A 14,295-nucleotide genomic window follows, 5' to 3' on the forward strand; every position below is an offset into this window, starting at 1 on the left:
TTGTCACCAATAGAAATCACAGATGTTTTCATGTCACATAACATTTTTGCACAACTCAGAATATCTATGCTCATAACTACGTTGAAATTATGGTAGTTATTAGACTTTCCAATAGTTCTTGTTATTTAATACAATAATAAAGATATATGTTCCCTTACATAAAGGAGTACATATAGTTCTACATAACAAATTATTTTAAAAAATAATTTAAGGCCACGTGTGGTGGCTCACGCCTGTAATCCCAGCACTTTGGGAGGCTGAGGCAGGTGGATCATGAGTTCAGGAGTTTGAGGCCAGCCTGACCAACATGGTGAAACCCTGTCTCTACTAAAAATACAAAAAATTATCTGGGCGTAGTGGTGTGCACCTGTAGTCCCAGCTACTCAGGAGGCTGAGGAAGGAGAATCACTTGAACCTGGGAGGCGGAGGTTGCAGTGATCTGAGATCATACCACTGTACTCCAGCATGGGTGACAGAGCTAGACTCCATCTCAAAAAATTAACAAATATATTTTAGGCCGGGCGCGGTGGCTCAAGCCTGTAATCCCAGCACTTTGGGAGGCCGAGGCGGGTGGATCACGAGGTCAAGAGATCGAGACCATCCTGGTCAACATGGTGAAACCCCGTCTCTACTAAAAGTACAAAAAATTAGCTGGGCATGGTGGTGCGTGCCTGTAATCCCAGCTACTCAGGAGGCTGAGGCAGGAGAATTGCCTAAACCCAGGAGGCAGAGGTTGCGGTGAGCCGAGGTCGCGCCATTGCACTCCAGCCTGGGTAACATGAGTGAAACTCCGTCTCAAAAAAAAAAAAAATTTATATATATATATATTTTAATACTTTTTTTGTATAATTTTATGCATTTAAAAGCATTTCTATGAGAAGGAGTCCATAGGCTTCACCAGACTGCCAAAAGGGCCTGAGACACAAAATCATTAAGAACTGTTGGTTAGGACAGTGCCTAGCATGAGGTAGGAGCACAGTGAATGAATGGCGTGCATCTTCCCCCTTTCCAGTGAACCACTGCATTTTCAGGGTGAGGTTTCCCATGGATTGGCATGAACTTGATATTTAGGAACAAGCCTTGGTCAAGGTCTTGTGGAAATCTACTCTAACTGCCTGATGCTGACAGAGAGGCATTTATTGCAGGGCCCTGGGATGCTCTCCTTTTCTTTCAGACACAGGCTCTTTCTTCAATTCCTGCCTGTGCATCTGCTTCCTCCCCCTGCTTTGATCCCTCTGGCCAGACTGTCCCTGCATGGGGCCACTGTCTGCTCCCGAGGGCACCTTAGCTTAGTTGACCAGCAGAGACTGGTATCTCAGGGTCCTGAGTTCCTAGGGGAACAAGGGGGGACCCTGGTCTAGTTAGTCTGACTTGGGAAGCACAGTTCCCTATCTTCAGGGCATCACTGTGGGTAGGGAAATGGTTCTCAGGGAGGTGTTAGGTCAGGCTGACCACCTCAATGTGAGTTCGCTCCTTGATACAGAGCTGGGTCTCAGCCAGGCCTCAGGGACTGAAGTTGGATGGGTGGCGGTTTCTCTGAGTCTTGGAAAGGATGTTTCATTCTACCTGATCCTGTACTTTCCTAGCATGTGAAATATCACTTGTCTGGGAGTCACTGCCCATAAATTAGGCCATTTTTGTCAGGGGCGAGACATGCAGGAGTCAGATTGGAAACAAGTGCTCTATCCTTCCCTCTAGGTCAGGCCTCCCATAGAAAGCATAATGCGTAACACACTACGGCTGCCATACTTCATCTGTAGGTGGGCTTGAGCCACAGCGGGAGGTGGGCAGGTTGAGAGGACTCCTGCACTTGGACTGCTGGACTCAGCTATGTTCTCTGGGGAGCCTGGAACCCTCTGCTGGGGATCCCCTTCCCAGCAGTGGAAGCCCATGATTTTACAAAGCATGAGACTGTTCTTTCTCAGACATTTAAAGTTAATTTTTTGTTTGTTTTAGGAAAAAATAATAGGTATAAATGAATAGAAAATTGTAGGATAACACTGACACCAATAGTAACTGGTAATCTTGATTGAGTACTTTCCCTGTGCCTGGCCTAGATGGAGCATCTTATTTTATTTTTTAAGACATTTATTTTACTTCAAGTTTTGGGGTACATGTGCAGATTGTGCAGGTTTGTTACATAGGTATGCACATGCCATGGTGGTGGTTTGCTGCATCCATTACCCTGTCGTCTACATTAGGTATTTCTCCTAATGCTATCCTTCCACAACCCTCCCATTCCCTGCTCTTCCTCCCCTAGCCCCCACCCCTAGTCCTGGGTGTGTGATGTTCCCCTCCCTGTGTCCATGTGTTCTCATTGTTCAACACCCACTTATGAGTGAGAACATGTGGTGTTTGGTTTTCTGTTCTTGTGTCAGTTTGCTGAGAATGATGGTTTCCAGTTTCATCCATGTCCCTGCAAAGAACATGAACGCATCCTTTTTTATGGCTACATAATATTCCATTGTGTATATGTACTACATTTTCTTTATCCAGTCTATCATCGATGGGCATTTGGGTTGGTTCCAAGTCTTTGCCATTGTGAACAGTGCTGCAATAAACATACATGTGCATGTGTCTTTATAATAGAATGATTTGTAATCCTTTGGGTATATATCCAGTAATGGGATTGCTGGGTCAAATGGTCATATTTGTATTTCTAGATCCTTGAGGAATCGTCACACTGTCTTCCACAATGGTTGAATTAATTTACACTCCCACCAACAGTGTAAAAGCATGGATGGAGCATTTTAAACATGTTTCCTCTTACAGTGCTCACCTGAGCTCTTGCAAGAGGCAGTGTCAGGGATGGTGAAGAGCCCAGGCCTTGGCATAGACCAACCAGAGTTTGAACCTCCCAGTCCTGCCATGAACTAGGAGCAAGTCACATTACCTCATTGTCCTTCAACTTCCCTGAAGTCTAAGAAGTCTTTACCTCATGGGGCTGTTGTGAAGATTAAATGAGCTAGTTATGTGATGCTTAGCCCGGCACCTTGCACAGCACCTGTACTCACTGTTAGTGCTGGTGTTGGTGTGTGGAGCAGAGTCACCCAGTGATACTGAAGAAGTGGGTAGCGTGGTAGTGCCCTTCAGGTGGGCAGAGAGTATGTGCTGATGGCCAGTGACAGATGAGGGCCTGAGAACTGTGTGGAAGGGCTGTGAGACTTGGTAATTCAGTTGTTAGGAAAGCAGGGAGAGCAAGGCTTCTTTTTTGGGCCAGGCTGAGCAGATTGGGCTCCATGTCTGGGCTCACCTTGGGAAGACCTATGGAGTGCCAGGCACACCCAGAAAGGAGCCAAGCCCACTTCAGCCGGGGCCTGAGACAGGTTGGATCCACTCAAAGAGGATCAAGCTGGCTGTCTCCCATTTGGTCTCCTGTGGTGACTCTCTGTTAGACCTGGATTGAGTCACTTTATACCTGTTTGAACTGATCTGAACAGGTTCTATCCATACCAGCTGGTTTGTTCTGGTTTAGAACAGACAGGCGGAGTTGGTTAGCCTTTGACTGCCTTTGAATCTTGAGCTGGATTTACTTTTAGTCTCAGCTTTTTGGTTTCCCATTTTGAAGTGTCTGGGTTTTTCATGGGAGTTTCTGTTGGAGGGTCCCAGCCACTTCATCCTGGGAAGCCTTTCCTTGCCTCCAGGACCTGTTCCCTGCCTCTCAGTGCCTTTTGCACTAGACATTCCTCAAGGTTTTTTGCTTATTAATAGTATCCTGGCTAAGTGTGGTGACTCATGCCTATCTATAATCCTAGCCCTCTGGGAGATGAAGGTGGGAGGATTGCATGAGGCCAGGAGTTCAAGACTAGCCTGGACAATGCAGTGAGACTCCATTTCTACAAAAAATAGAAAAAATTAGCTGGGCATGGTGGCAACGTGCCTGTAGTTCCAACTGCGTGGGAGGCTGAGGTGGGAGGATCCCTTCAGCCCAGGAGTTTGAGGTTGCATTAAGCTATGATTACGCCACTGCACTCCAGACTGGGAAACAGAGCCAGATGCTGTCTCTTAAAAAAAAAAAAAAAAGTATTTCAAGGGTAGTGGGTGAGGGAGGAGTTAAACATGTGAGTTCAGAGCACCATCACGAAACAGAGCTGAAGGCGCTTCTTTATTATGGTATAATTTATATTTCATAAAATCCACCCATTCTAGTGGTATAATTCTATGATTTTTAGTGAATTTTTGGAGCTAACTGGCACCAGGATCCAGTTTTAGAACATTTCCATCCCTCAGAAACTCCTGTGTCCTTGTGTAGTCAGTTCTGCCTCTGCCCCTGCCCCCGGCCCAGCAGTGATACGTACTTTTGTCTCTCTAAATTTGCCTTTTCTGGACATTTCCTAAAAATGGAATCTCACAGTAGATTCCTTTGCATCTGCCTTCTTTCCCTGAGCATGTGTTTTCAGGTTTGTTGGTGTGTGGCTGTATCCGTGTGTCACCTCTGTTTTGCTGAGTAGTGCTCCATCCTGCAGATGTGTTGATTGAATTGTCTGTCCGTTAACCAGGTGGTGAACATTTGAAGGGTTTCTAGCTTTTGGCTTTTATGAATAATGCTGCTATAAGCATTCATGTTCATGTCTTTGTGTGGGCGTATGTTGTTTTTTTTTAAGGAGACACCTAGGAGTAGAATTACTGGGTCATGTGATAAATTTATATTTAACTTTTTAAGAAACTACCAAACTATCTTCCAAAGTGGCTGTGCCATTCTGCCTTCCCACCAGCCATGCATGAGGGTTCTGTCTCTCCACATTTCTGCCAATACCGGTATGGCTTGTTGTTGTTTTGTTTTGTTTTTCGTTGTAGCCATCCTCGTGGGTGTGATGTGGTATATCAATATGGTTTCATTTGTGTTTCCCTGATGGCATTTCTCTTGTTAGCTATTCGTATATCTGATTGATTGATTGATTGACTGACTGATTGATGGAGTCTCACTCTGTCGCTCAGGTTGGAGTGCAGTGGTGCAATCTCGGCTATTGCAACCTCTGCCGCCTGGGTTCAAGCGATTCTCCTGTCCCAGTCTCCCAAGTAGCTGGGATTACCGGCATGTGCCACCATACGCGGCTGATTTTTGTATTTTTAATAGAGACGGGGTTTCACCGTGTTGGCCAGGCTGGTCTCAAACTCCTGACCTCGGGTAGTCTGCCTGTCTCGACCTCCCAAAGTGCTGGGATTACAGGTGTGAGCCCCTGTGCCTGGCCCATATATCTTCTTTTGTGAAAATGTCTGTTCAAATCTTTTGTGCAGTTGCTTTTTAAACCCACACCAGCTGTGGATCTGTAGTCCTTGGTGATAGTGAACATGGCTTCCCTCAGGACAAAAATGACTAACAAATGAGACTTCTCAGCCCATCTCCTCTCCTTGCTCATGAAAGAGGACTTTGGCCTTTCCAGCTTAGCTTTTCTCTAAGGAAAAACTTACCTCACCCGTTCTTTTTTTTTCTTTTTTACTATGAAAATTATCAAGCACTTAGAAAAGTGCAGAGACTGGTACAACGAACTCCTCTATACCCTCTTGTCTGGCTTCAGCCGTCGTTATCACGTCGTCATATTTGCCTTATCTCTACTCACGTATATTTTGCTGACCCATTCGAAAGTAAGTTTTAAACTTTACATCTGTATGTTGACACACACCTCACTAAGGGTAAAGACTTTTTCCTACTTAACCACTGCACTGTTATCATACTTAGGAGAATTTATAGCAATTCAGTGGTACCCTCTAAGATCCATAGTCAGCTTTTCCTACTGATTCGCAAATGTTGTTCATAGGTCAGGCTAGTTCTTCTGAGCGTTTTTGGGAAGAATGGGAAAGTAGAAGGCTCACAGGATAGAACTGAGGAGGGGATAATTGAAGTGGATTACATTGTATTGGAGCAGCTATGAAGGAGGAGAGAAGAGCCACTGTCAGTGCTGAAGATGTACCAGAAGAGAGCCTGGGTCATTTGTGGACATTCCTTTTTGGTTGCTTGCCCCCATTTCTTTGACAGCACACTGCTATTTGCTGGGCCCTGTGACTGAGGGACCTGGGAAGGTTGCAGATGGAGGCAGTATCATCTGGCTTTTTCTTCTTTTTGAGCTACCTCCAAAGACTGGAGCCAACTGCAATTATCCAGGCAAATCATCTTTCCCAGTGACCTTTGGGCTAGATCTTGCCCTCGAGGACTGATTTTCTCATAGGCACCACAGATTCGGCATTTCCCAAATCAAATTTATCATCTTTCCTCAAAATCTGCTGTGTCAACTCTGTTCCTTCCTTGCAGAAGGGCATACCATCCTTCTGGTACTTCATGCCAAAAACCATCTCGTCCTCAGCTGGTGCTTCTGCCTCACCTCCGCTTCAGTACCTGGGAGCCTCAGTCCTTCCTGTCTTCCTGTCTCTTAGTCTCTCTCCTCTCTGACTTGACTGCTGCAGCCTCAGCGCAGAGGCCCTTCCTTATCTCCTGCCTGGATAACTGCAGTTGGTTCCAGTCTTTGTCTTCTTCTTGCCTTCCTCCCACCCTGTCCCCCACACTCCTGGTCACTTGCTGCTAAAAGGCTGTCAGTGGCTGCAGGTTTCTGTGTTCAGTGATGTGGTAAATGGCCTAGAGGTGTGTGTACTTGGGTGACAAAACAACTGGGTCTGCTTTGGGTTGTTCAGGCATGATACCTGAAAAGGTGACATTCGAGCAGGGTCTTGAATGATGACAGGGTGGTATAGTGGCATGAACAAAGGCATCAAATAATGAGATATATGCCGCCCTGTGCCTCAGTTTCCCCACATGTAATAGGGTGTAATGATAGGATCTACTTCAGGATTTTTGGGTTGATGTATGCTAAGAATGTCACATAGTACTATATGGGGTTAGCTATTATCCAGGTTATTATTGATGAAGAAGTATGGTGCCAGGGGAACACAGTAGAACTGGTTTGTTTTCTTCACCTTGCCTTTGTTTTAAAAGAAAAATCAAGGCTGGATGTGGTGGCTCACACCTGTAATCGTAGCACTTTGGGAGGCTGAGATGGGAGGATTGCTTGAGCCCAGGAGTTTGAGACCAGCCTGGGCAACATAGCAAGACCCCACTTACACACACACACACACACACACACACACACATTAGTGCATTAGTGGGGCATGGTGGTACATGCCTGTAGTCCCAGTGACTCATAGAAGGATCACTTGAGCCCAGTAGGTTGAGGCTGCAGTGAGCCATGATTGAGCCACTGCACTCCGGTCTGGGTGACAGAGCAAGACCCTGTCTCAAAATAAATAAGTGAATAAAACCAAGGTCACAAACTCTAGTGCCTGCAAGAATCAGGCATAAACTGAAATGGTTGCACAAGCCACGTGGGAACTAAAAGGCCCTTTCTTTAAAGGTCTCCTCTGAGATGATCTGCTCAAGTCTGGTACAGCTTTTGCCTGGTGATGTGGATAAGTTTGTTTTGAAGACTGTTTTTTATGAGCCCCTTTGCCTTGCAGGACTTCTCCAGACAGGTTATGTTACCTGCAGAGGCTGCCCTGAAGCTCCCTGCGGCCTGGAGACTATGTACAAGAGGAATGGTCTGATGGCTAGCGTGTTGGTCACCTCTGCCACTCCACAGGTACTGAGGCTGCAATAATTGGGACAGTGGGTAGAGGGGTCTCCTTTCAGCTAACCCAGGCCCCAGCTGAGCAAGACTGTAGGGCTCTATGAATACCACCATTCTCAGCACTCCCAAGGCCCTTGGCCACGCCAGGCGTGAGATTTGGGAGACAGTCAGCCCTGAGGATCAGTATGTTTTCTGAAGTTGTTCTCTTCAAAGAAAAAAAAATACCTGTCCAGTCCAGTTGTTACAAGTGGCACATTCCATTTTGGTGGCAAGAAGGGATCAGACCTTTCCCAGGAAAAGCCGCTGCTGATTATAAATAAGTCACACACATTCCGGAATGAAGTCAGACAGAAGTTATTCCAACTCGCCCTGAGTTCTTATTTACCTTGCTCAGTAGGAAATGGCTGTAAGGACTGGTGGTCTGGAGTGGCCTGGGCTAGGGCCCCTGCTGTGGGGTTTGGGAGTTTGCTTTCCATGCTCACTAATGGCACAGAAGCATGCAGGAGGATTGGGTGCCATCTGAGGCCCAGATGCCACCCTGTTGTGTGTATAATGCCTGCTCCTCTGACAGATTGGCAAGGCCATGCCAGGGTTTGAGCCCACAAGGCCCTCCTCGTTATGCTGGACGTTTGAAGTGATCCTGGGTAACCTGCCAAAAAGTCACAGGAATCAGTTCATTTCTTATAAACCTTTCAAAAAATTCTGTGTTTTGATCTCTGGTCCTGAAATCGGGATAGGTTTAAGTAAAGCTGCTGCTGCAGTAGAATTATCATTACCGTCATCGTCATCACCAAGAAATGTATTTGAGGCAGCTTTTAATTGAACAAGTTCCCTTGTATGACTGTGTGTGTTTGGGGCAGATACAATCGTGTGTCACTGGAAAGTTAAAATATCTGAAATCCCAGGAATGGACTCCTTTTTGTAACTAGAGGAGTCAAATTTCTATTCCCATCTGGAGTGAAGCTTCTTTCTTCTCTGCCCTCTGTGTGTATGTATGTATGTATGTACACATATTTGAGTGTGTATATATATATATATATGTGTGTGTGTGTATACACATTATACACACACACATGCTGTGTATATATACATGTATGTATCTAGCACAAGGTAAGTACTCAATAAATATTTGTTGAATAAATGAATGAGTGAATGAATGAATACATTTGTAACTGAAGTGCTCAATAAATTTTGATGGCTGAATGATACATTTACACCCATATAGCCCCATAATTTGTTGCTTACAATATACCAGGCACTTTTTCCCATGTTCCATAGGCATTGTCTAATTTAATATTCACAATAATCCCAACCCCATCAGGTTTATATTATTTTATCCCCAGTTTATAGATGAGGAAACTAAGGCACAGACAGGTGAACAAACTGGCTTGGAATCACACAGCTGCCAGGTAGGTGGGGATTCAAAGCCAGGCCTCCCTGACTCTTGAGCTCATGCTCCCAACCATGACATTATACCATCCAAAAGAAAATCCACCCTGTCACCCCGATAGATTCAGCTTCCTGGAAGGTGGGTGTAGAAGTACAGAATGGTTTGTACAGAAGTGTCTGCTTAGGATCTGCATATAAGGCTGGGAGATAGAGTAGAATGCCTATTTCGGAAGCATCTGGAGTAGTCTTTATAACTTTTCAAAAGTTCACTCTGCGCAGGTTCTCCTCAGGAGAGAATGTCTTGTCACTGTAGAATTTTAAAAATAGCCATGCCTGGGCTGGGCGCAGTGGCTCCTGCCTGTAATCCCAGCACTTTGAGAGGCCAGGGTGGGTGGATCACCTGAGGTCAGGAGTTCAAGACCAGCCTGCCAACATGGTGAAACCCTGTCTTTACTAAAAAAATACAAAAATTAGCCAAGTGTGGTGGTGGGTGCTTGTAATCCCAGCTACTTGGGAGGCCGAGGCAGGAGAATCATTGAACTCAGCATGTGCAGGTTGCAGTGAACCGAGATCGCACCACTGCACTTCTGCCTGGACAACAGAGGGAGACTCCCACTCAAAAAAAAGAAAAAAAAAAGCCAAGCCTGAGCTCACTCCAGTCCCCTTGAAGCCCTCCTCGAGGTGGGGGCAGATTCCACCAGTTACTTTCTAAGCTTCATTTTATATAACCTGTACTATAGCCCAGAAGTAGGTTTAATATTAGCATTTTACAGATGATAACAGACTCAGTAAAATGAAGTTAATTTGTCTGAGCTCAGACAGCAACTGGTGTGGAGCTGGCATTTTAACCAGGCCTATCTGACTTCAGAGCTCTTAACCACTCTGGTATACTGCTTCTTAAGATAATCTTAAGAGTTTTTGGTCTAGTGGACCCATTTTAAAACCTTTTGATGACACAGGCCTATCAAAATCTACAGGTTTAAGTCCCTGCTCCTCTTTTTAACCTTACATTTCCAGTTGTTGACTATTAGTTTCCCTCACTGACCTAAAAACACTCTAGTTTCCAGGAAGATTGCAAAGTTTTTCCAGATATAGCCATTTTGGAAAGAGTGAAATAAAGAATTAATAAAAGCATATTCTCTAAATCCCAGTCCAAAATGTTGAGGTTAATGGAAACCACAAAATCCTCCTTCATGAGCTGAGACAAATAAAATCATTTATGAACAGGGCACAATTTTTAGGTGGTAAGCTCAATTGAGCTTGTTGAAGTTAAAGGGAAAGTATATTCAACATTCTGGGATCCCTACAGTGTTGAGATTCATGAAATCAGCCACATTTGAGGAGTTTTAACTTGCCTTTTTATGGGAGACTCTTTCATATACATACAGGATGCAGAGTATCCTTAGCACAAAGGACTCTACTAAATATAACTTTGACACCGGCCTCCAAAGCCAGTTGGTTACTTCTCAGCTCATTAGCAAGCAGGCTTTGAATTCCAAGTGGTCTGCATGAGAAATAAGCCGTGAGAGCCACTTTTACATTTTGTGTAACAATTTCCTGCAATGACTTCAAGTAAGAAAAGGAAAGGTAAAACCAGGTAATATTTGAATGACATCATGAAGCAGATTGTCTCCTCAGGCCTCCTAAGACATGCAGTCCTATTCTCTCCCAAGGAAGATTGGGCTGTAATTTTTTTATCCCACCACTAAACCACTGGCCAGAGAAAGTTAGGGTGGGGCAACTGAAGGTGTGTGTTTTGGGGTCAGATAGATACAAAACTAAGTTTACTTCCTAGCTTTCACTTTCATAGCTGAGATACCTTGGAGAAGTAACATTGCCTCTACTTCCTTATCTATAAAATGGGAACAACAATAATGTATACTCATAGGGCACACGTGAGAAGGAAATAAGATGATACATATGAAGTGCTTAACATGGTGCCTGGAATGAGGTAAGGCACTAAATAGTAGAAGCTGTTTTTATTGTACTGTTTTGTTGCTCTCCCATCTTCAATTCCGAGGAGGTTTGGGAGGCAGTGATTCCAAGCCAGATCTCTCAGTTGGCACCATCTCTCCCTGCTCTCCACAGGGCAGCAGCAGCTCGGACTCTCTGGATGGCCAGAGCTGCGACTATGCCAGCAAGAGCTATGATGCCGTTGTCTTCGATGTCTTGAAAGTGACCCCAGAGGAGTTTGCTGTAAGTGACACAGAGCTGGTATGGGTGGCTGGGCACCACAACAGGGCACTAGAGGGAGCCACCACTTAGGCTTTTTGCTCAGATTGGAAACATTCTATATGCCCAACAAGAGGGAGTGTTGGGTAAAATATGTGTCACCCTTTATGAAATACCATGCAGCATTAAAAGGGTGCTGTCTAGTAATTAACTACCTTGGAAGGTCATATGCTATATATATAAAAGTGAAAGGAGCAGACTAAAGTGCAGTTTGTGGAGAACATGTGGTTTTAAAAATGCGTGTACAGGCTGTGCGTGGTGGCTCACACCTGTAATCCCAGCACTGTGGGAGGCTGAGGCAGGAGGGTGGCTTGAGTCCAGGAGTTTGAGACCAGCCTGGGCACATAGGGAGACTGTCTTGACAAAAAATGGAAATAAAAAAATTAGCCAGGTATGGCGGCACACACTTGTACTCCCAACTACTCAGGAGACCGAGGTGAGAGGATTGCTTGAGACTGGGAAGTTGAAGCTACAGTGAGCTGTGATCATGCCACTATATTCCAGCCTGGGTGACAGAGCAAGACCCTGCCTCAAAAAAAAAAAAAAAAAAAAAAAAAAAAAGCAAGTATAACATACATATGACATAAGTATTTGCGTGGGGTCTAGATTTTTTGTTGATGTATTCATACATATCTAGATATATGTACCAAACATATTATTTACTGTAGTATCTGGTTATAGATTCCAGGTAATTGGAATTTAATTTTTCTTTTTGTTTATTTATACTTTCTACATTTTTATAACGACTCTTTTCTGCAATGATAAATGATATTGTCTGCGCAATTTTAAAAATATAAATTAAAAAAAAGATTTATCTTCAACCAGTGCGTTGCTCCCAGTCTAAGGGACTGTCCCTTGTGGTGGAGCTGCGTTGGCTCCTTGTTTGGCCATGACTTGGTTTCCTCCTTTTGCACTTTGACAGTAGAGGGAGAATATTGGGGTGACCTCAAGCCTGACTGTGAGTATTGTCCAGGCATTGAACTTCTCTCCAGAACCCTGGAAGTGTTTCCAACTCATACCCACTTCTTCTCCACCCTCTTTGGTAAAAGAAGTTTCTTGTCCTCCGAGGTGCCAAGGGAACTAACTAGCTGGGCCCCATGTCATTGCTCTGCCATCATTGGCTTCTTCCACATTTACTTTGTGCCAGGCCATACTGAGCCTGACACATGCTTCATCTCCCTCAGTGTGTCTGAGGGATCCTTTTAAAATCTTCAGACTCTCTAATGGCTCCTTCCTACTAGAATGAGACCCAGAATTCCTCCTGAGGCCTCTAGTACTCTTGTGGTCCTATCAAGCCTCCTCTTCTGCCCCCACCTCCATGCTCTCCCACTGTTTCTTTCTTCCCCAGGCTCACCTGCATCCTCTGTCCTTTTCTTTTTCAGTGTTATTGTCTGTCTCTTCCTAAGATGCCCACTCACTGTGTGTTCAAATGTCTGTCCTTAGGACTTTCACTGGGATAAAGTGGCATCTTTCCATCATTATCTTTCTTCTTACTCTGCTCTGTTTTTCTTCATAACTGTTATTACTACCCAACATTACATTATAGAATAGTAGTTTTTTTTTTTTTTTTCTTTAAAGACAGCATCTCATTCCATCACTCAGGCTGGAGTACAGTGGGACAATCACAGCTCACTAAAGCCTCAATCTCCCTGGCTCAAGTGATCCTCCTGCCTCAGCCTCCCAAAGTGCTGGGGCTGCAGATGCGTACCACCATGCCCTGCTAATTCTTTTGATTTTTAGTAGAGGCGAGATCTCACTGTGTTCCCATGGCTGGTCTCCAATTCCTGGACTCAAATGATCCCCCCACCTCAGCCTCCCAAAGTGCTGGGATTGCAGGTATGAGCCATGACTCCTGGCCTATATAATAATAATTTTTTATTTTATATTTCCTCCAGTAGAATATAAACTCTCTAAGGACAGGAACTTACCTGACTTGTTCACTGCTTTTTTCCCCAGTGCCCAAAATACGCCTGGCTCATAGTAGGTGCTCAATAAATGTGCATTGCCTTAAAGAGTTTAATTCTTTTCTCTCTCTCTCTCTCTCTTTTTGAGATGGAGTCTTGCTCTGTCTCCAGGCTGGAGTGCAGTGGCACTACTTTGGCTTGTTGAAACTTCTGCCACCCAGGTTCAAGACATTCTCATGCCTCAGCCTCCCTAGTAGCTGGGATTACAGGAGTGCACCACCACGCCCGGCTAATTTTTCCATTTTTAATAGAGACAGGGTTTCACCATGTTGGCCAGGATGGTCTTGATCTCCTGACCTCATGATCTTCCTGGCTCAGCCTCCCAAAGTGATGGGATTACAGGCATGAGCCACCATGCCTGGCCAAGAATTCAAGTCCTACAACAACTCAGTGAGGCATATCCTTAGCTCCCAATTTTCTGATAAAGTAAGGATCCAAGAGATTAATTTTCTTACATGGATTATATATCCAGGTATTGGCAGAGCCAGGTCTGAAACTCTCATCTTCTAATTACCTTCTAATGGTAGGAGGTAGTAATAAGAGCAACTCCTGTTTTTGAACACTGATTATGTCTAGGGCTTGTGCTAAATGTTTTACATGCTTTAATCTCATTTACTTTTCATAGCAGCCTTATAAATAAGGTAGTTATTATTCCCAAGTTACTGATAAGCAAGTCAACACTTAGAGTAGAAAGTCACCTCTTCAGACAGGTAGTACATGGCACAGCTGAGCTTTAAAACCTGGGCTGTCTGATGCTGTAGACCAGTGATTTCCGATAGAAATATAATGTAAGCTACATATACAATTTAAAATTTTCTAGTAACCACATTAAAAAATAAAAGTGGTAAATTACTTGTAATAGTATGTTTTATTTAACCTTGTATATCAAAATGTTATTTCAAAATATAAGCAACATAAAATTATTGGGATACTTTATATTCTTTTTTTCAAACTAAGTCTTCAAAATTGTATGTGTGTGTGTATAAGAGACAAGTCACTATGTCAGCCAGGCGGTTACAGCACACTGCAGTGCCTTGAACTCCTGGGTTCAAGCCATCTTCCTGCCTAAGCCCCCTGAATAGCTGGGACTGTAGGCTTGTGCCACTGTACCTGGCTCTAATGGGTATTTTACACTCTGTGGTGCTAACAACATT

General features: G+C 44.3%; 1 protein-coding gene across 16 annotated transcripts in view; it reads left to right on the top strand.

Annotated features, from left to right (window-relative positions):
• The window catches only part of RALGPS1 (Ral GEF with PH domain and SH3 binding motif 1), a 377,570-nt gene that overhangs the window by 90,489 nt on the left and 272,786 nt on the right, over positions 1-14,295 (top strand). For 13 of the 16 annotated variants that reach the window (XM_032257277.1, XM_032257279.1, XM_032257274.1 and 10 more), the window contains exons 2-3: positions 7,447-7,568; positions 11,034-11,141. In XM_032257277.1, the coding sequence (XP_032113168.1) occupies positions 7,512-7,568; positions 11,034-11,141 (165 nt within the window). In that variant the 5' untranslated portion in view covers positions 7,447-7,511. Of the gene's footprint in view, positions 1-7,446; positions 7,569-11,033; positions 11,142-14,295 lie in introns of those variants that run through there. The other 3 variants (XM_032257284.1, XM_032257285.1, XM_032257282.1) reach the window with 2 other exon arrangements.

Source organism: Sapajus apella, unplaced genomic scaffold (genome assembly GCF_009761245.1).
Source record: "Sapajus apella isolate SASKATOON/1434 unplaced genomic scaffold, GSC_monkey_1.0 scaffold97, whole genome shotgun sequence".
In the NCBI taxonomy this organism is placed as follows: Eukaryota; Metazoa; Chordata; class Mammalia; order Primates; family Cebidae; genus Sapajus; species Sapajus apella.